The 23,480-nt window shown below is 34.1% G+C and overlaps 1 protein-coding gene and 1 long non-coding RNA gene across 2 annotated transcripts in view; one reads left to right on the forward strand and one right to left on the reverse strand.

The window, feature by feature from the left end:
* Positions 1 to 23,480, reverse strand: part of HABP2 (hyaluronan binding protein 2) — a 168,869-nt gene that overhangs the window by 2,081 nt on the left and 143,308 nt on the right. The window contains exons 4-14 of the mRNA XM_058187926.1: positions 16,382 to 16,421; positions 12,378 to 12,494; positions 12,063 to 12,173; positions 9,227 to 9,343; positions 8,468 to 8,587; positions 7,915 to 8,086; positions 6,920 to 7,014; positions 2,921 to 3,170; positions 2,037 to 2,179; positions 1,442 to 1,576; positions 410 to 555 (exon numbers count right to left, since the gene is read on the reverse strand). Of these exons, the coding sequence (XP_058043909.1) occupies positions 410 to 555; positions 1,442 to 1,576; positions 2,037 to 2,179; positions 2,921 to 3,170; positions 6,920 to 7,014; positions 7,915 to 8,086; positions 8,468 to 8,587; positions 9,227 to 9,343; positions 12,063 to 12,173; positions 12,378 to 12,494; positions 16,382 to 16,421 (1,446 nt within the window). The remainder of the gene's footprint in view (positions 1 to 409; positions 556 to 1,441; positions 1,577 to 2,036; positions 2,180 to 2,920; positions 3,171 to 6,919; positions 7,015 to 7,914; positions 8,087 to 8,467; positions 8,588 to 9,226; positions 9,344 to 12,062; positions 12,174 to 12,377; positions 12,495 to 16,381; positions 16,422 to 23,480) is intronic.
* LOC131200731 (uncharacterized) overlaps positions 3,828 to 23,480 on the forward strand; it is a 57,333-nt gene continuing 37,680 nt past the window's right edge. The window contains exon 1 of the long non-coding RNA XR_009155696.1: positions 3,828 to 3,930. This is a non-coding gene — a long non-coding RNA (uncharacterized LOC131200731). The remainder of the gene's footprint in view (positions 3,931 to 23,480) is intronic.

Raw genomic sequence — 23,480 nt, forward strand, 5'->3', positions numbered from 1 at the left:
TTTCTTGCCATAGTTATTAAGTGAATCACTGCAATTGTTAAGTTAGTTGTTAAAGGAATATGACTTCCCCATTAAGCTTGCTTGTTGGAAGGTCTCAAAAGGTGATCAGCTGACCTTGGGATGCAGCAACAGTCATAAGTACAAGCCAGTTGCCAAGCATTTTGATCACATCTTCATACGGCGATGAAAAAGTCTGAAAAACTTTTTAACAGTCACTAAATGAACTTTTGTAAATTCATGACTACTTGAACATGCTTTTGGTATTATGCTGAAAAGAAGGAAGTTGGGGGATATTATCTAATATAAGGAGTAAATACATATGTACCACCTTGCCAGACTTTACCATGTATAATCTCTTTACATTTGGTTTGAAGAGAAATCAGTGTTCAAATACCAAAAAGCAACAAACCTGACAAGTATCTGCTCTTGTTCTCTGAAGACTTCCAGCACAAAACATGCTTTCTACCACTCTGCTATCATACGCATTTGGTTCATTACACTGCCTTTGGGAAATCAGTTTTACTTTGGCATCCAATAGCTGATGAGATGATTCACCTATAGAATGAATATCAGAAACTAAGAAGTCTTATTTCTCATCTTCTCTTTCAAAATGGTTCAAAAATGATTGGTAAAAATACTAATTTAACTAAAGTTACAGCAGAAGAAAGAAAAAGAAGAAAGAAAGACAGACAGAAAGAAAGAGGAAGGAAGGAAGAGATTTTTCTATCTATCTATCTATCTATCTATCTATCTATCTATCTATCTATCTATCTATCTATCTATCATCTGTTTATATTTATATAATTATATTTAACATTTTAACATTTAAAAAGCATAGTTATTGCATTTGAAGCTACATATTATATTAGGTCAACAAGACATTAAAATTTCTAGCCTGTTAAATGTTCAAGATAAAAAATAGGACAAATTAAGTCAAATTGTATAGATTCATTACATTAATAATTGTCATGCATGTACAAAATTGTGCTTTCTTTGGACACTATTAATGTCCTTGTGCTAAGATTATATGTTACATCTATAACTCACATTCAGCTCCATATGTACAGTCCATTAATGACTCAAAAATAGACAGTATTCTAGTACTGAACTTCATTTTGCAAACTTTTGTTGATACTAACAAACCTGTCCACATCCAGAAGTCAAGAGAAGATAGGAAAGGGCCAGACTGCAATGTGTGATAGACTGGAAACCCCTTCCATCCTCTCCTTGACTCCCAAGGTTGAAGTTGCAGGCAGGCACAGCACAGTTGTCATCACACAAGTGACTGCAGCTATTTTGGAGCTTATAGATGAAAATGCAGAGGGAGCCTTTGTTCATAGAGAAGAGCCTTGTGGAGTCATTTGTACAGAGGTAACAAACATGACTTCAGATCTTGTCTGTATATTAGTTTGAATTAATTGCTCCCATCGCCATGGCTTACTTATTTCTGTTTCTCCCCAGCCTGATATGTAACATTCTGTGTTATCAGGGAACGTAAAATCAGGCAAGCACACAGATTTAATGTAACTTGTTTCCACAGCACAATGCCCATCAATTGGCTTTAATTTCAACAAAGCTGAAAAAAGAGAACAAAACACAGTATTTTAAGGCACGGTTAATTATATAGCCACTGAATTGCACTATAGCCTTAAATTTGCTGATGAGATTTCTTCTAATTTCTCTGGGTCAGAACTGAGTATTTGCTAATTTTTTCTAGATCTTTCCAATCTTTTTCATTAACATGGTTTTTATATGCTTAAATTAATGAAGTCATCTCTATACTTAACTTCTAATTTTGGTGTAAAAAATAAAGCAGTAAAAGCAATAAATATATTTATACTAAAAAACATATTATTTTCTAAACTTTTGGAGACGAATTTGCTGGCTCTCTTTATTGTAACTTAATTGCAGTATAGTTTAGTCTTTTCTTCTCAATATTTAACCTGCATCAGTTCATAGGGTTCAGCTAAAGTTCCTTCTTTCCATTCCTAGTAGTAATGGTTGGGATTTATCCATGACATAAAATAGAAACTTGCCAATGTCATTGTATGGGATGCCATCCTGCTCTGTATAGTGTCCATGTTTAATGATCTTGTCTACATCAAACTTTTGTTCATGATCCTCTTTCCTATTGAGATTCTGTTCTCCAAGGGACACCTGGAGGTTGTGTGCTTCTGTCCTATGAAAGAAAATAGTCCATTCTCAAAGAACAATCAGTCATAATGATAGAACTTCACAAGTTACAGAGAACTGTGCCAATTTCATCCAAATTCATCATACAAATTGTTTCTACTAGATTAACCCATACTAAGAAGAGTGTATTCTCTGTTATACGATTATAAAATAACAAAAGCATTATAAAAATAACTCTACAGGTTGCCTGATTATAAATTAACAGAGTTTAAAGATAAGACTAGAGTTTAAAGATAAAAGACTAGATAAAACATATTAGCTCAGAAGCAAAAGACAAAGTTGGTGTTTTTCTGAATTTTATACAGCTGCCATGACTTGTGTATTAGCATTAAAAAGGTGAGACATACAATTCAGTGGTGGGTTGCTACTGGTTCACCCTGGATCAGGTGAACCAGTAGCAGTGGCGATGGGAGGCTCCGCCCACCAACCCGGACGTCTCTGTCCAAACAGGGCCACAAGCAAACTGGTAGCGAACAAAATTGAAACCCACTGCTGATACAATTCTATATAAAAGAAACAAGGCTATGTGTCAGATGAAAAGACATGGCACAATTCTATTTATTCTCCAACTTGACATGGCTACTTTCCCCACCTGATTTTTGCTATCTAAAATTGAACACTTTAGATTCTTCTATCTACAGCATGGATGAAATCAAACAGTTAGTTTTGTTTTGTTTCTTTGCAGAAAATGAAAAGAAAATTAACTGGATCCAGCAAGTATGCTTACATGATACAGTGTGCTGCGGTAAGAACCCAGCATGGCTCAATCAATACTCCTCCACAAAAATGTCCCTTTGGTACACCTGCTGAAATCTTCCTCTGAAGAGATGCTTGCCATGGATGTTTGCCAGGAACTGACTTGACACCTCCATAGATTCTTTTGAATGGTCTTATTATTTCTGGTTTCCCACATGTTCTGTATGCATTACTTATTACTGGATTCTTGAAGGAGGTTGTTATATAGCTAGAGAATTTTGCTGCAATGTAAAGAATGTAATTGAGACTCTATCAGTGAGGTCAGACCATAGAAATCAGTTGGGATTGTGTTTGCTTACTTCTGTCTCTCCAATGTAGCTGTGTCCCTACCCAGGGTCCTTGATTCTGTGGCTGGTTTAGCAAAGAAATTTCCCAGAAAAAAACTTCCCCATTCCTGAAATGGTTCAGGAATTCATGGCCATTGGGGAACCATGGACCTGATCCAACTTTTTGAAGATCCAACTCCACTGTGGAGATCTGATCTTTGTCTGAGGGCAATGTTTTATTTATTTATTTATTTTATCACAACAATATATATAAGTATCATACAAAAAAGATTATATACATTATATTATATAATGTTATTATGATCTGGGTTGGGAAACATTAACATCAGCCCTTTGCCATGGACAGATCACTCCTTTTTGATTCTTGAGTTCTCCATACTAATTGCCTACTGCAGGGAGTTAGGGCCTGTCATCCCACACCAATTCCCAGAAAGATTTTGTTTTTTTCTGGAAGCTCTGAAGCATAGTTCAGTTGAGTCATTTGTTGTGGCTTGAAATGAGCATGTCATGTGAGGTCCGGATTGCATTAGATCAATATGATCTCGATTTACTGAGGAACTATATGAGAGGAAATGACATAAGAGATGTCTAGAGCACTACTGGCAAGAGCTGAAGGGCAAAATGCCGCAAGCCCAGGAAATGGTCAGAAAAAAAGGAAGTTTAGCCCAGAGAAGACTTGCAAAATTCTTTTAAAGTAAGTTTAAAATAAAGCAGAATTAATTTATCTGGGCGTGTATCTTTTTTAAAATCTCCATTAAATGCCTTGTACTAAATTATTTAATTTTTATGGAAATGTTATATTAGGAGAGATGTTAAGTTGTGATGCCAAAATAAGAATATATGTATATATAGAATTTGATGGTAAGCTATAACTATTATGACACAAAAAATTTGTACTCAGACGACACACTGATTAATGAAAGATGAAATGTTTGTTGTAACGGGGAAAAAAATAAAAACTTTTACCAAATAATAATAATAATAATGAGAATGCCACAAAATTATTTCCTGTGTTCATTGTCTTCTGGCTCATGGATTTAAAGATTAACAGGTTGCTAAATAAGTTTCACATTTCTTACGTGTCTGAATAATTTTGATAATCAAATAAGAAATAAGACATATCTAGGAGATATGTTATACAGTGATGATTAAAAGTTTGTGAATCTTTTTTATTTTCAATATTTTTGCATAACTATGACCTAATAGTTTTGAAATATTATCTAAAATGTGATCTGTTTGCTGCACAATTCTAAAACTAAATAGATTTGATTAAACAAATGATTCAAAAACAAAAAAAAATGTTGCGTTGTCAAAGGACTTATGCAACACCCCTTCTTGATAGTGGCTTCTGACCTTTGGAACATCTTCTCACCTGAGATCCAGGAGAACCTGACCTTCCTGACCTTCAAAACCTCCTAGCTTTTCCCATTGGGGCAGCATTAGGGCAGTGTATGGCTGATGTCCAGAAAAGTTGTTTATTTGTTGTTTGGGGGGAACTGGGAACTTTTAATATTGATTTTATACTTTTTATTGTTTAGTTATAGTTTCTATGCTGCTCGGGGTTATAACATAAGATGGGTGGTTGTATAAATCTTTTAAATTAATAAATAAACAATATTTGGACTTTTCTAAGTGCCATCTAAGAATAATATTATCGCATCATAAATATGGTATTAACAAATGTTGGCTTTGGAGGATCATTGACAAAATGATGACTGGTTAAACTTGGATACATTACTTACATTCATCCATTGGTACTAAAATGTGAACTATAATATCTAAGGAAGATATTACAGTGATGTACGGCACTAAAACCTTTTTCTGATTACAGTGGACAGAAATATGTTAAATAAATAAATGAAATTACATAAAATTTTAGTTTTAAAAATTCAGGCAGTCACTATGTAAGAATTATAGATAGGATTAGATTACCCATGTTTCATTGGGTCATCATTTCAGAGATATTTGCTTACCAAAACAGAGAAACAGAATGACCATCAGTGAAGAAAGAGAAGTGAGAGCAACTTATTTCTTGTCTGCTTCCCCATTGAGTTTCCTTCTTTTCTCATTTTTCCTTCCTTCCCTCTCTCACACTCTTTCCCGTCTTTTATTCCCTAGAATTCCTGTCAGCTTTCCTATTTACTTTGCTTGTTGAAAGCTTGTAAGAAGAAAGTCAGTTGGGAAAGCCAGCAGGAAGTTGCAAATCCAAGTTGAGCAGGCAGGTAAATGACTGCTGCCAGATGGGTCCAAATGGTATGTGGGCTGTGCAAGAGGTATTGAATGGGTTAGGAAAGGTATGCACTCAAAACACCATGCGGGTCAGAGAAGGCATCTGAGTGGGTGACATAGGTTGAGAAGGGTGACTGAAAGTGGATGACAGGTGTTGTGCAATTGGGTATGACATGTAGAAGGATGGAAGAAAACCGGAAGGCTATGTTGGAGCCATGGGAATGTTTAAGAGTTGAGGATGATGCCTGGTGAGACGGATGGGAAAAGTGCCTTTAGTTGTTTGGGAATACGCAAAAGGTACTGTGAAGGTCAGGGAAGGTGAGGTTCGGGGTTCAGATTGGGAAAGGTTCTTGGTGAGCCCAAATGGTGCTGAATGGGTTAGGGAAGGCGTGTAGGAGTGGTTGTGGAGATAGGATAGAGATATTGCACAGGTCATGGAAGGCTTTGGGGGTGGTGTGTTAGAAAGTTATGTGTGTGTGTGTGTGGGGGGGGGGGTGTAGATCAGGAAGAGTGTGTGGGTCTGTGCAAGAGGTGCTACATGAGTTGCTACAAAAGCCGTGTGTGGAGGCAGTGCAGTGGCTGGCATAGGTCAGTGGAATGCGCAAAGGAGTAGATGGACTAGGAAGGGTGCCTAGGAGATCCTTTCCCCTTTTCTTCCCTTCCTTCCTTCCTTCCTTCCTTCTTTCCTTCCTTCCTCCCTCCCTCCCTCCCTCCCTCCCTCCCTCCCTCCCTCCCTCCCTCCCTCCCTTCCTTCCTTCCTTCCTTCCTTCCTTCCTTCCTTCCTTCCTTCCACAGCAACAGCACAGTCCTGGATTCTGTAATTCAGTCTATTTGAAAAAACTTCGTTAAGAAATTGTTGCTCTGTAATATGCCATTTTGTCCAGTTAAAGACAAAAAGACTTTATTAAAAGTTAGTTAAAGCCTTTTTATCTATAACTCTCATCTGGATTTTTTCAGTCACGCTCTGGTAAATCTACTACAATGGATTTCAGCATATTCTGGTACACAATTGATTTGGCCCAAAGGGAAATAATTTCTTCTTCCTATATTCCTAAAATATTCTTCTTTTGCTTAGAAATAGTTCCATGAAAAAAAAATAGAGTACTACAGCATCAAATAATCAAAGAAGCCCCCTTAATTGCATTGTAAGAATCATGCAGAATATTTTTTCTATGTTGTGTAATTCATTTATTTTCTTTTTTCCTGTTTAAATTTCATCTTCTTTAATATTTCTTAGTAATAGACATCGCAAGATATTTTGTTTATTTGGTATACTTTTTTATGCTCTACAAATGAGAAATCTTCCAGTATCATTAAAATTGCGGGCATCATGTAATGTGTGCTGTTGAGGTAGATGGATGACACAAAATCTACAGTGATTGCCAATCCAAATTAATGCCATACTAAATTAATCTTACACTGAATGTACACCATGTTGTTATTATTTAATCTACCTGTTGACAAGCATGGGGGGACATCACAGAAATCCCACTTCAATTTGTTATTCACATTGACAAAACACCAGGGTTTGTCATCACCATCTGGATTCCTAAAGGAGAGAAGTTTCAAGATTCACCTGTCAGAAGAATGGATATTCAGAAAAGAAGTTATTAATTGAAGAACTAATAAGCAGTGGAACTGAACAATGTTCACACTGAAGTATCAAGTCATTCAGAAACCAAGAAGACAAACTTGATTAATAATGGCATCTTATCAGTTTATTGTACTTACCCACTAATAATATTGTGCCAAAGCCTAAGCTTAATTTTTATGCTTTTGTAGACATTCTGTCAGCATTCATTCTTAGGAAAGTATTTGGGTATCAAAAGCATAACCCAAAGTAGCAATTATTTCTATAGTGAGATCAAATATTTTTGATCTTTTTCAGTAAATAAGAATGAATTAATTGTACTAATTGATTGTACTGTTATTTCATCACTGCTAACAGGAACAACCTAACCTGCATTATACTGATATAAGAGTATACAATCTGGTGTCAAGGAATCCTCACTTGTCAATCATCAGGTTCTTTTGGCATCTCAATTGATTTTAAATAAAATTGCAAACTGACAAGTTTAGCATACATTCTTAAATTTAAACATGGTAACAGCATTTTGGAAAAGGAGATGAGAAAGATGGAGAGCATTCTAGGAGACTAGAAAGTGGTAATGAGTTTGTCATCTTGTAAGTGAATATTTTATGACTTGTTTTTGGGTAAGAAACAGGAGTCGGTTTCACTTACCTTTGCTACCGGTTCACTCGCTTCGCCCAAACCAGGGCAAACCAGTAGCAACCCACCACTGGTAAGAAAGCTTTATTAATGGCTGAATTGAAGGTGTCCTCAGAACACAGCCAATGACTATTCATTATTTAGCAATGTTTGATTTGAAATAGAATATAACTAAGAATGTTATTCTTGGAATTGGGCTTTCTTGTATACATGGAATACCTGCAGAAGTTATGATCGCCAAGGCCATAATAGTCAGCATGTTCCATAAATGTGTTATAACTACTGTCCAAAAGAATATGAGAATTCCAGTGAAGGCATCTTTTCTGGTGGATTGTTTGGCTAACATTTCCTCTGTATGTGTGGCCATTTTCTTCAAAGCAGTCTTCAGTACCTACAACAAGATTGTTATGTTTTGAAAGATCTTTTTGTTTTATTTTGGCCTGTTCTGGAATTTTTTCCCCCTCTTCATTCTTAAATACATGAACCCACATAGCATCTGAGAACGATGTTTCACAAGAATCTGCATTCCAGCAAGTTTAGATTTTATCAAAAAATACCTGTTGGATATTCTGAATTACTATTTACATCATGATGATGATGATCAAAATGGGGCTTTACATACAGTTTTATATGTAAAAATGTAAATACAAAGAATATTAATATGTTTTTTGTAAATTATTAACAGATCATTAAAAAGATCAAAGGTTAATTTATCCACCATGATCCCTGTAGTAGTCACACTACCACTGCAAAACACAGAGAATTCTCTTACCTAGTTCACAAAATTTTCCTCTGAAACCTTCAGGGCAGTTGCAGCTGAATTTATACCTTAAACGATGCTTCTGACAGGTACCTCCATTTTTACAGGGATTTGGTTGACAAGCTAAAGATGCTAGTATTAAAGAATTAATTAGAATATTGTATTTAAATGAGATTGATAGCTTGTTCAAACAATGTAAGAAGCTATTCATTCAAGGACACTTTTTATCCACACAAACAAAAAAATAAGTGGAATTACTTCTAAAATCTCCTAAATCACTTTTGCTCTGTCTATAGGCTCACTGGTACTTAAAATATCTCCATGCAGGCTATCTCGAGGGATACTTTTCATATGCAAGCACATAGAAGGATAAGTGGATTTAATATGGGAAAAGCCAACATCTCCCCAATCTAATGTCTATAGGCCCATTAAAATAACTTTATGCAGGCTGTCCTGACCATTGTTTACATTTAAGAAATAAGTTAAGAAACAAATTTAAAGTGAAAAGTTTTAGATTTTAGAGGATAATTTAGAGCAGGTGTGTCAAACTTGTGTCATTACAGCTGCATCATGTGATGTATCATTACTTTTTCCCCCTTTGCTAAACTGGATGTGGGCATGGCCAGAGCATGACACATCCGGCCCTTGGGCCACGAGTTTGAAAGCCCTGATTTAGAGAAAAACAGTTGTGATTCTAATCCATAGAACACAGCAGCAGTAGTCGTAATGCTAGAAATTGGTTACTAGCATGACAACAATAATTTGTCTCACCTTTTTTACATAATGGTGGTTTATATGGGTATCTACAACTGCATTGATAATAAGGTTCTCTTAACATAATCAGACATTCTCCTTGATTGCAGTTGATTCTTTTGCATGTATTTTTCACTATAATAACAGTAAAAAGAACAAGAAAGTTAGGTAGATTTTTCAAGTTTTGGATATTTGCTAAAAACAGACTTTATGTAGTACAAGGATTGACAATGGAGATACACAAATTTCATTCTAATTCCTGGTGAAAATTACAGTTACAGAGTTGTAAAACATACATTTCCTGCTCTTTCATCCCCCTGTACATATGGAAATGCTTATAAACGGGGGGGGGGGGGAAGCAATATTGCAGCACTATAAATAGCAATATATAGTTGTATTTTAAATATTTCCTCTACATATATGAATTTGTATTCCTTATCTTCATTATAACAAAATTACTATGTAGTATTAATTATTATCTATCACTAAGTTGCAGTGGTGTTTGAAACAGTATTACAAAACAGTATATAAAAAAGAAAATATTTTAAATTGGGAAGTCCCAGAATTCCAAGCTAGGATGGTCACGGTCTAGAATCTGCAATACAAGAACATTTGGAGGCAAGAAAAGCTGGATGCAGATATTTCACAGTCAATTAATTTTGTTTTTATTTACTGAATATTATTATTTAGTTATTTTGAGCAGTGAAATTTTATGCTCCTTTAGAGATTAATGCTTGGACAGTCATGATCATTTATAATTTTACTGGCATTACAGATGCAAAGATGAGCATGATGGAAATATGTAGGTATCATTACCTAAACAGAAGGAGCGAAAACATTTTTAAAAAAAATTCCAGAACAAGATAACATTCAGAAGTGAATCAGATAGATGCTTCCCTAATTAATTGAACTATAAGAAGGTAAAGGATGTACAGCATAATCAGATTTGAAAGATTCTGTTACTAGAGCTAATCTCAATAATAGTAGTTTCATATAAGCAGAATTTAATTTTATGATCTGTCTATCAAGTGGGACTGAGATTGGGTTGTTATACTTTGCATGTATAAATGCCCTTATTCTACTACAATTTGTTTAATGGACTGATTTTGAAAAATCCCATTCTAAGCAGTCAAATACTTTACACAGATGTCAAATGTAAATAATGGAGGTAAATGTAACTATTAAAATATCTTTAATAGTTTTATGTTTAAAAACTGCTTAATTTAATGTACTGATTGGGAATCCTTAATTTGCACATGGTCTGACATTTTTAACAAATGTATTTAAGTACTATTATAGCTACAATATATAAAATTTCATGTCTTCGTTTAGTAAACAACTGATTTATATGCCTGCACTGTATTGGTGTACCACCATGACTATAGAGTCTTTTCATGTTTTATAAATTGGTTCATAAATTCATAGATACAATTAAATAATTATATAAAATGTCTTCCTTAAAGGAAGACTTGATGAAACTTCTTCATTTGATGAAACAATTACATCCTCATAATTAATTATGTTAATATACAGCATTTATTTCCTATATCTATTTTGAGCTAATATATAGGTACTTCATTTACGGGATTAATTTCTATTTTATTTCACTAATTATCTATCAATGTTCCATGATGTACCTATTTTTGTAACATTTAGCAAGTTCTTGAATAATTTCTGTAGTGCTCCATATAATTTTGATTTGATTAACATTGGCTAATATTTAAGAATGCAATATTTTACAAAATTATACTTCAACTATTTTGTTTAAAGCAATTCTTCACAAAATGTTCAATTTAAATTTTTTTTTAATATCTATACAGCTATGGTTATAATAGATTGCTATTAACTGTGTTTAATTTAAACTGAATATATTCAGTATAATAACTGAATATATTCATATTTATCCTCTACATTTAGCTATTGTTCTATTGGAATATCAGAAGACTTCCATACATAAATGCTCCGCCATGTCTAATTATTGCTTAGTGCATTTATATTGCTTATATTTATGTACTTTATTCATTTTTTTCCAAATGATTCTGAAATGTAATGAGACTAAGTAAAATGACAACGATTGTTTTCTAACTCCTGAGTTATTGTTTTGTGCTTGGATAATTGTAGTAAGTTCTTACATTTTCCTTCTGCTGCATTCCAAACTTTTTTTTTTGTTATTGGTAAAATAACAATCTGACTTGAAGCTACTATTTTATATTCTATTTTGTTCTATTTCAGGACTAAAAGTCTTTCTCAAGTATCACTCCTATGTTCCATTGTTATTGTACTCCATGCCTCAAAATGGAAAAGGACAATCTTTTGAACACACTAGGATATTTTCTACTCTTGTGAATATATTTTACCTCTAACTCTAGGAGATTAATTTTGGCTTTCCCCACCTTGCAGTAAACTAATTTCCTTTATCATCTATGCTTGAATTGGTTTTCAGAATTCTTGTATGAAAAGATATGTATATATGAATCCTAGCATACAAAATGAGACTATTCCATTCATGCAAGGACCAGACCTTTGCACATGTTTGAATTCCAGATTTTGAATTTGATTTTTTTAAAAAGAAAGAAATATATTCAACAAAAATATGCATACAATTTCTTGTGTGTATTCATGATTGGAAATGATAATGAATTCTAATGGGACAACCCATGCAACAAAGTAATATAGAAATTAAAATTATAGTTTTAAACTGGAAAGTCCTTGCAAATTTCCAGCTGACTTTTAGAATGCATAAATAAATAAATAAATAAATCTATTTTATATTTTGTAAACTATATGATTTATAATAGTACCTATATTTTTCAGCTTTATGTAATAGTAGTGACAAGATCAAGATGTATCTTACCACGGTCACACTTTGATCCTGTGTATGGTTCAGGGCAGGAACAGATATAGCTGTTTCTGTTTCTTTCACAGATACCATTATTCTGGCATGGGTTTGTCTGGCAAGGATTTACTAGCACAGAGAAATAAATTTGAAGTTAAATTGTTTTAATTTTTTAACCTTTATCAATTTTTATTGAAAGGTTTTTCACCCAGATTTATAAAGCGGTAGATAGTTCTCAATTTTCCTCAGTTCTACGTTTAGCTAAAGATTGGATTCCTTTCTTTCCCTTCCTATATTCTGTTTCTCCATCTTATAATGAATATAGTGAAGTACCATCATGAGTGAAGAATTCATAAATCCAATCAGAGTCAAAGAAACTAAATCTGATTTCGGTCTCCGCTGGCTCTATATAATCGGTACTGTATTCATCATCATAGTCATCAGCAGAGTCTGCAGATATATCAGAAACAAAACAGACTATAACATGAGTGAAAAGTAGCATTTCAAAGTTGTTTAGTGTAGCAAATATGTATTGATCTGGTGAAATTAAACTAGACAACATTATAGAATAAAAATTATGATTATCAGCACATTCCTATTCCTTTGCATAATATACTGCAGAAAACAAAACAGCATGGGGGCATATTTTGAGCCCTTAGAAGGAAGATAAATATAATAAATAAATAACTTTAACCAGGAAATGAAACTTCAATAACTATCATCTCTGAAGATGTGATCTGGATCATTAATTGATCTTTAATTCATTTTATTTTCACAACAGTTTTTAGAAAGAGTTGAAATCTGAGGCAATGACTTGGTGTAGATTGTTTCATGCAGTGTAATATTTTGAAGGTATGGTTGCAATCCTATTATATATTTACAAAAAAAAATTACACAGAACTGTAAAAGGCATGAGCCTAATATGCTGTACTCCTTGAATAACTAGTCATATTGTTATGGAAGTTGTATTTAACTAATTGTCTTTGCAGATAGATGAAAAATCTGATAATATACAACAACATAAATAACAACAACTTTAATGCACCAGCTTCCTTGACACAAATATTGCTGGAAAATTTTGTATTCATATTTTGAATTGTGATTCTCGTTTGATCAGTCTTGTGTGCTCATTGTAGCTCCCATTACATTATGGACAAAATACTAAACTGGATTGCCCAATAGAAAAAAAAATTATTGATGAAGAATGTGAATGTTTTTCATTTCAACTTGAGAATAGTTCTTGGTGTTAAGTTCATGTGAATGTATACATCTTCTCCCACACACATATATAGGCATTAAATGCATTTGCCAATTGATCTTCTGAAACCTTTGTTACTATATCTCAGATATAAAAAAAATGTACATAATGCATTTCAACACATATGAGAAAATGTTTAAAATTTCTTTTAAAAAAATTAGATTAGTATATATTTTTGTAGAAATAATAAATAGTCTGTTTTGGGAAGTAGTCTGTATTCTAAACAATAGTCAATGACAAAATGTTCTGTTTATTGTTGCACTTCAGGACTGTATCTCAACTTTTAATCCAAACTGGCATTGTTCAATAAGACAGTTTATTTTTCCCTTGATGTCTATGGACTACTCCTATATAATACTGTGATGTGCTTGCAATATTTGTTATGGTCTTCGAGGTAGGAGAAATGCCTTGTTAAAAGTAAATAGAGTGCTTCAAAATCCCGATTCCATTCAGAGCGCTGCTGGAATCATTTCATCACAATCAAACTAGTACTGGATAAAGTACAGGTAATTATTCTGGTGTTAGTAGCCGTATAAGAGAAGGGACATATTCATGAACAAAGGAAACAAGTAGGAGATTCTCCTTAACTTTGATCATGGTGCCACATTTCCAGTGCACAGAAACAGATCTTTGTTCATAGCAATGGCTCTCAGGATACCCATTGACAAATAGCTTTCTGAATAGCAAAGTAAAGATGGGACACAGTTCTTTCCATAGACTTTTCACAGAAGTAGTTGATTAAGATGGGTCATCCGCTCTTTCCGGCAGGTGTCAGTATAGTTTGTTGGAACCACTGGTGAGTTTCAAAGAGCAGGTATGGTAATGAGGAGAGTGAAAATGCATACAGGGATACTTTTAAAAGCTCTCCCCTAGGGCTGGGCCGATGGCCTGGTGAACAATGTGTCGCCTTGAACTGCTTATCAACGGCATTATCTTAGTTTTCTCAACTCATTCATTCGATTGCTGCCTTTATCTTTGTTCTTCCTTTGCTTCTGATGAAAAACACTTTTTTGTACAATGAATGCTTTATATTCCATATTAAAATAGAAACTTCTTTTTTCTATGGACCAAAACTGGTTCCTTGACGGTAAAAAAAAAGTTTCACCTCATTTATCGTTATGTCACGTCAAGACTTCTTTTATTCACTCATTATTTCTCAAGAGCCAAGTCTTTGCAATATGAAAGTGCTGCAGGACTGCACACCAGGCTGAGGGATAAGGAACTCATTCCAAGATAGGGCCATTGTCTCCACGGAGCAAATAAAGTTTAATGCAAGGGAATGAAAAAGGAAAGGAGTTCATATTTCAACCTGACAGTATGTGGGATTATTTTGCAAAAGTTAGAACTTCTCTGTTTATTTATTAAACTTTGTAGTACTAAAGGTATCTTTGGCTTTTTATGTACTTTCCCCACCTCTGTGTCAAATACTGTATAAAAGAAATAAAGAGTTTCCTCCCTTTTTCTAAACAATAGAATTCATTTTGGTTGTATGGGAACCATCTTTATAGTTTCTCAATAACCCATCATGCCCATGGATGTCTTCTTATGATTATTGTTAGCTCAGTTTGTTCATTGTTCCTAATCAAGTATTAAGAATCAAGTGACATTATGTGAACCACCAAGATCTATTCAAAACATCTCTTTCAAGATAGCTTGCAAGTATTATTCCTTTTGCTATTGATGCTCATTTTTATGACTATTTTTTAGTCATTTGATTTAGACTTTTTAGACTTTTTTCAAAGCCTGCTTAGGACAAAATGTCTGCTATGTTTGCTCCAGTATTTATGCGGAAATAATAGAAGTCAGGTTGCTATACTGTCCTACCTGATCATAACTAATCAGTTATACATTTTTCATCAACCACTTGGTGTACTGATGTGTACATGATTATAAATTTGGCCCTATATGCAATATCTATCTTGATTAAAGGATTGATCATATGCAGCAATATATACTTTTTCAGGATTTGGCAATATAAAAAAGTAATCATCTAGTGTGAAAAATCAAACTAACCTCTGTGTCTATTATACAAATCTTTGTATGGTACAACTAGTAATTTAATTATCATATCCATGCAATATTTTCTTCCAGAACATGTTTTGTGGCATGATAAAAATTTCTTCCATATCTATTAGAAGACTAGCCAAACCAAAGCTTACCATGCATTCTCAGATGCCATATGGAGTGATTGCAAAAATGTCTACTTGGCAGTTATAAAATTTCTATCAACTTTGAATCCAAGTGAAGATTAAGCATCAGTAGGGATTCTGCTGGCCAGAAGACCAGGAAAATCCTAATATAGGATTTATATAATATCATTATATCTACTTGCCATCTTTCCTTCTTTATTTGAGAAAACTGTGACCTAAATATGAAAGTATGCAGGTTCAAAATGGATTTTGCCTGGTATCTGATATTTCTAGCAATAGATAAGTTTAAGTTCTTCACCGTTATCTTTTAAAAGGACATTTTCTAATATTTAGCACTAATAGCTTTTGATCACATTTTTTAATTTTTGCACATTTTGTGTTGCTATGATGAAAACTTGCTTTAAATTCAAAGATCCTTCCTTTTGAATTAATTATAGAATTAATCATTCTATAGTAGGAAGTGAACAAATCTCATAATCAATCCTGTTTCCCCACCCCCACCCCATTGCTAATGATACTTCAATATGCAAGATCAACATATTCTTGAAATAGGTTCTGTGGTAGGTATTGGGCATGATTTCTAACCAAAAGTGTCTCTGCCTGGAAGTTTAATTTTCTATATGATGTCACACAATCATACTGGAATCAAAAACTTGCTAATCTACTTCAAGGCAAGTGTGAATTAAGGTTCTTGTGCAATAAAATTAGAGCTATAAGCCAACTGTTCGTAGCCATGAGATACTCATCTTTTGTCAAATTTAGCACAGCCATATAGTGCAGGCACAGAAGACACTTTCACTAGAATTCTTTTCAAAGCAAAAGGGTCTCTAAAAGGGTCATATGGTCCTAATTATTCCTTCCATATTTAAACACTGTAAATACTATGAAGTATTTCTCATAAAGAACACATTAAAAAGCACACAGTTTACCAGGTTGTTGGCTGAACCATGATGATACAATCCCAGAATGCTGAAATGAGAAAGAGATAGAGAAAAAAATAAATATGAGACTTAGTAATGCTATATAAGATAAATCAGATATAAATGCTATTCATCAACCAAGAGCCATGGTAGCCCAGTGGTTAGAATGCAGTATTGCTCACCAATTCTGCATTTCCACTGCCAGGAGTTCAATCCTGACTGGCTCAAAGTTGATTCATCCTTTCATCCTTCTGAGGTCAGTAAAATGCAAACCCAAGTTGTTGGGGGCAATATGCTGACTCTGTAAACCACTTAGAGAGGGCTTTAAAGCACTATGAAGCAGTATAAGTGCTATTGATATTAATAAAGCAGTTCTATTGAAAAATCAGTTTCAATACTCTCAATCCCCTTTAAAATAAATGCACAGTATAGTTAAAAATAATGTATATTTCAGAGGTGGTATTCAGCAGGTTCTGAACAGTTCTGGAGAACCAGTAGCGGAAATTTTGAGTAGTTAGGAGAACCGGTAAATGCTACCTCTGACTGCCCCAGCCTCCATCTATTCTCTGCCTCCCGAGTCCCAGCTGATAGGGAGGAAATGGGGATTTTGCAGTAACCTTCCCCTGGAGTGGGGAGAGAATGGAGATTTTATAGTATCCTTCCCCTGCCACGCCCACCATGCCACACCCACCAAGCCATGCCACGCCCACCAAGCCATGCCACGCCCACAGAACTGGTAGTAAAAAAATTTGAATCCCACCACTGGTATATTTCAACTAGCAACAATAATGTCATATTTAGTGAAGTCTTTTATAAACTACTTTTCCCCCATTAACTGTAAATATTTTGATTAGGCATGTAAATGTACACTTTCATGTAAATGTACACTTTCAGTAAATAACATTATGTTTATTAGGCTAGCTCTATTTAGTTGTTTACATAGCTATTAAACTGTGAACTATTATATTGGGTGACATTTTTAAAACTACTGCCGCGGCTTTCATATTTGTGTTACACTTTGGTAATATCATATTGTTATTATTATTAGAAAGTAGCATGATGTTGTACAATCATTTTGAATTATGGGGATAAGCAAAAAGATTCTCTATAATACATTGCCGCTTTTCTTGTATTTTATTTTGGACAGATCCACACTTCTGCTTGCCTCATCTCCTGGACAGGTTACTCAGTGTTTCTTGAGTGCAGGAGTAGAGGGATATAATCTGGTACCCATTCCTAACACAGTGTCACTTTGTGTCAGGTTGTTGTGGGGAAGATAGGAAGAGGAAAGAATATTTGGTATGTCACCATTTTGAGTTACTTGTAAAATAATATGGCAGAATAAAAATCAAATAATAAACAAACAAATGAACGAACAAACAAACGAATGAATAAATAAATAAATTCTAGGGAACCTATGTTCACTGGTGGTTGGCAGGTACCTTCTTAAAAAACAGGACGGAATCAATTGTTCGCTTTGCTTTACTGTAATCAGTACTGATTACAGCAATGACGGTCAGAAAAAAGGGTAGAAAAAAGTAAGACTGTCTTAGCATCAAGTAGGGAACCTTGGAGGAGTGTGTGAAGGCGCCCATGTGTTTAAACATCTCGGAAATTAAAGGAAAAGAATGTGGATCAGTAGAGAGAGAGAAAAGGGTCTGGAAGACTCCTCACACAGGGGACGATCAGCAAGGCTTCCCTTGTCTGCATGGGTTGGAAGAGCGAGAACCATGAAAACTACCAATTGAGTTCCAGTGGCAGTCCTGACTGAGTACCAACCCAGTTTTGTTGCTGAACCACTCAAATTTGAACTGGAATTATGTTTCAGGAATAGCCAGGATCAGCAAAGAAGAGAAGTTGCTTATGCTGTTGTGCGAATTATCCCTAAAGTAGCTAAATAGCACTAAACTGATAATTAGGAGCAGATTTGGTAGAATTTCAAGCTTACAGAAGTAAAATGAAAATCTAATAAAGCAAACATATTTCGGCCATGTGTCTTGAATGCTCATTACTGTGCCATTTCTTTTGCAGGAAGTATATTATTCAGAATACATTGATTAATTGTGTGCCAGCAAGTTAGTGTTAACTATTAGCAATTTCGTGGATAGATTTTCTCCATGATAATCCATACCTAATCTGGTATTTCAGGTCTTCTAACAGCATACCATTGTCTCTGTAAATGGGTGTATCTCTCTTGCTGCTGATCAGCTTTTTCTTCTCTTTCAGAAAATATGACAATACTATATTGCTATTGGTGAAGTTAAGCTCCATTAATTATGAATTTCCTGAATCTCAATGATCTCCACTGATTTGTTTCCTGGCACCATCTGTAATGTTTAATCTGCCAGGAACACATAGACATTGAAATTAATTATTGGGTTAACACAATTCAGGGGAATCTAATTCCGCTGTATACTCAATGCACTCAGAGTATATTGTGAGCCACTGTCGACTCTATTATAGAGATGTGCAAAGAACATGTTGATGCGTGCAAAGTGTTTCCTTGGTGATCCCTATGAAAATGCTTCTGTCTTTAGGAGATAGCCTTCAGATGAGCTTGCCAAGCCTTGCAGATGATGCAGCTGCTTTAAAGCTTAAAGAAGAGATGCTTTGCTTGCGGCAGCACACTTTGTAAAAGATTCTTATCTAGTGCTTTGCACAGTCATATTAAATAGGTACAAAAGGAGATATAAGCATGAAAGTAAAAACCTGCTGCCTTTTATTCTGTTCGCTATTCTTTACGCTGCGATATTCTACATTGCCAGAAGATGGAGGGCTTGACTTATTAAGGAAGTGCCACAATATGCACTGATACTTCTTTTCACACTGGTTCCTGATGGTCAAGAATGAAAAGAAGGATTAAAAAGCTAACTTTGCTAATTGTGTATGAGAAGCAGAGGCACTTTTTGCCTTAGGAAATCTTTTCAGAATCCTCTCTTAACAAAATACTTTTAAAATCAATGCAAAACATATTTATTTGTTCAAATTTGAACAAATTTGAACAAATAAATAAATAAAAACCTGTTATAGCAAATGCAAAATAGTCATGTTTGTGGATGAAACCAGTCTATTTTGTAATAAATGTAATTCTGTTTTGTAAAAGGCCATAAATGGACTAGCAGTGCCTCATGGAAGTATTGAGCTTAGAAGGAATGATGAAGAGTAAGAAGTTTGCTAGTGGCTGGAATCATAGATGGGAAAAATGACAACTTCTGTTGCTTGGAAAACTTGAAATCTTAGCTAATTTGAATGCGCTAAGTCTTTGTGTCAAATAGATATGTTTTCCTGAATACTTATTCCATAAATACTTATTCAACTTGTGGAAGAGAATTTGCTTTACAACTTATTTCAAAAGAGAAGTGAATTTCAGAAATTTCTCATAGATGGATCGTGATTTGCTGGAACTGGTTTAGTGATAAGGTGAAGATTCCATTTCTTATATACAGTCATATCTGCAGCTATTTACACTTTCTTTGGCTTTCTAGATTTCAGTTATCCTTTCTTGTAGTAATGTTGTTCAAGTTTACAACTACAGAGCAAAAAAGAAATGATGCAAACTAAAGCAAATATAAGAGTAGAATGACAGAAAAGTAATAAAAGTCCAAAAAAAAAAGGGGGGGGGAATCTTATATATTTTTAAAAAGAAAAAAAATCTATAGAAATAATTTCCCCTTTCATCATGCCCATTATCATCTTTTCTTACACTACTACAACAAAATCACCTTTCATCCCATCTCATCCTTATTTATAAACAGATTCTAAAAACTTCAACATTTAAACCTAGTCAACAAAAGTCCATTAAGAGTTACTGAAAATAATAATCTATATATTTTAATCTTAATCAAATAAACTAGCTTTATTTTCCTTTCCTTTGTTTTTAGCATAATTACTTTCTCAAATTTTACAGCCTTATATATATAAATCTTCATTAAATAATTCCACTTTATATTCCTTTGTTTTATTTTTAACAATCTTGATTTTTATTACTTTTTAATAGCATGGAGGGCTTGATCCGCCTTCCCGTTGTTTCCATATTTTTTCTCAGAAAGTCTTTAAAACTTTAGCACAACTCTTTTGTAAATGCAAAATGAAAAAAAATGTCCAAGTCACTCTTCTAGTTTCTTATTTGTATATCTCTTTTAATTGTTAAGACATCTGGTTTCACTTGTATATCCAGTATAACATCTTTATCTATATCATTCTTTTAATCTGTCATTTTTAAATCAACATTCCAGTCAGCCTCAGAAGCAGACTTAATAACAGACAATCTTAAAGGTAACTTCTGAGTGAATTAGTCCCAAATATTCTTAAATTTGAGCCATTAGAATAATTTGTTGCATTCTGCATTAGTGGGTCTCTTTTCCTTTAATTATAATCTTTTAGTTTTTTCTGCTTTCCTCTAGTGTTCAACTTTTAAAGTTTCATCTTGTCACTTATTTTTCTGATCAACATTTTTCTAGAGGAAGATTTCTTACACTTGATTTCAAAATGCTTTTTTTCCCCAAACAGCTACAGGAAAGCTTTTTGGAATTAGTTTCAAAATCTTATTTCAAATTCTGGTCCTTAGTTTGTAACTTTCCATAGTCAATGTTTTAATTATCTTTTGCTTTTATTTTTTAAAAAAATGTTTTTTAAATCCTTAAATCCTCTTTCACTGAGGATTGAAGGACACTTACCCAGTGTAATGAAACTTGCCAATATACAGGTTCTTAATATCCAACAAGCAGTGAACAATCAATTTCTAAAGGATATTAGTAAAAGAAATATGTGATCCAGTGTCCTTTTGAAGGCATGGCTTAGTGATAATTCCTATGGCTCTCAGTCAGTGGTGGGATTCAAATAATTTAACAACCGGTTCTCTGCCCTAATGATTTTTTCCAACAACCAGTTCATCAAACTGCTCAGAAAGTTAACAACCGGTTCTCCCAAAGTGGTGCGAACTGGCTGAATCCCACCACTGCTCTCAGTGCTCTAAACCACTGGAGACCCTGTTTTATGGTTTCTTCATGGGAAGCTACTCTCTGTGCTGTGTGTGGGCAATCTGAGTCCTCTCCTTATCTGGAGAAGAAATTCAAGAAGCTGGTCTGTTTGCCAACTTGTCATTCTATCATGCTTATCAACTCCAGTCACTATGGAGCTATCTTCAGGTCACCACAGCTTCCCTGAAAATTTTTTTCCCACACTTCAATTATCCAAAGAAAATATTATAAGGAAACTAGTTGTCTCCTTTCAGGGATAAATCCTATTCTTGAAAAATTGTTGTAGAATGTTTGCTACCCCTGAAAAAAATGAAAACAACTAATGTTCAGGCTACAAATTGCTGGAAATTTCAAAAGTATGCTGAGTTCTTGGTCTAACAGTAGAGCTATGCAAAGCATTGAAAGCAAAGCATATGTTAGCAGCTGTATGCTCTCATGTTCTCTATGTGTGTATTTATGTATGTGAACCCATGTGCCCATGTGTGGACAGACCATATTTCTTCTGGGAGTGCCAATGTAACTAAGCATTGAGCAATTCTATGCATACATAGATAATGAGGGACAGTCTTCAAAGCTGTAGCATCAACTTTCTAAAGGGTGTGTCAGTTTTAATGCTTTGAGGAGAAGTGATTCACTTGTACTAGCACACATTAGTAACTATCTTTTTTTAATGCTTTCTACTGCCCTCCCAAACGTTCTTTTTTTTTTTTTTTTATTCAAAAAGTTTTTATTAGTCAAAAAAGGTTTATACAAATACATATCAGGTATGGTAAATTTTCATTTTTCTTATCTAAAATAAGAATTTTACTCAAATTTTTTAACACATACAACAGCCATAAGGCAAGCAGGTGACACGAAGTAGCTAAGTTTGCAAATTTTAAATACGTAATAAAGAAGAGTCAAGAATAAACAGAATATCGTACAAAAGAGAATAAAGAAAACCAACACAATCCCAAATATCTTTATCACTTCCTAGTTTTGGATCTCAGAACTCTGGGTTCAGCCTGACCCAACTCCAGGGCCGCAACAGCGGCAGCCGCTTCAGCCCCATGATCTATAACCTCCCCTTCTTCAATTCCTGGGTCATCTGATTCCAGGAAGGCTTTGTGTTCCTCCACATAGGCCGTAGCCTCCGCAATTGTACTGATTTTTTTCGTAATGCCCTCCCGGAAAATCATCAATCCCTCTGGCATCAGCCATCTGAAGCCCACTCCCTTCTGGTACAATTTGCTTGACAAAAAATAATATTTCTTCCTCCCAAACGTTCTTGACTATTCATGATATGCCCCAGACAATACACTGAGTGACTAATAATAATAAAAAAACTGTAATTATTTTTTACAGGACAGCCACAGAACACTGTTGTGCCAAAATCAGCAAAGTTTCTTACAACATCTTAGAGGTTTTTTTACTAAATGAGTTAAGGTGTTGATTTAGGTTATGATTTCCAGTTGCAAATCTGTAGCACACCAGTCAAACTTGTAATTTAGAAATAGAGGATTATTCTTTTAGGTGAAATTGCATTGTTTTGGAGCATGATTCTCTGGAACACTTACAATGAAAACTTTGCAGTGCAGAAATTGTCCCATGCATGTCTGCTTTTTGCTACCCAATTTTTACTGAAGTACTGTTTTGCTTAGTTTGGCTGTTCTGAAATTATATCTACTTTTGTTCTAACAAAACTATATTAAAGAAATAAAATATGGTTTGTGGGGTCTATCTCTACCTCTGCCCTACTAAAACAGGAAAACAAACTAATAACTTTCTTCTTATTGTTAGCAAAACATTGAAAAAAATAACCTAAAATATTGGAAGACAGAAAACAACTTGAAGTGGCAATCTTATACTTAATACGTTGCTTAGAAATAACCCATATTTGTTTGTTTGTATCTATTACGCATGCAAATAAATGCATTAATAACTTTATGTACATAAATTTGGGTTGTCAGAAAATACTTGAAAATGAAACAATTAGAGGAGACTATATTAAATAATTTATCTGTTGATCTTTTGGTTTCACACTGCTGCTTATAACACCAGTGAATTAAAATAGCAACTCTACATATAAATAATTGCATCACAGATATATCTATCTATCAGTGCTTGGAACACTTTACCTGACTCTGTGG

The sequence above is a fragment of the Ahaetulla prasina genome, chromosome 6 (genome assembly GCF_028640845.1).
Source record: "Ahaetulla prasina isolate Xishuangbanna chromosome 6, ASM2864084v1, whole genome shotgun sequence".
NCBI classification, from domain to species: Eukaryota; Metazoa; Chordata; class Lepidosauria; order Squamata; family Colubridae; genus Ahaetulla; species Ahaetulla prasina.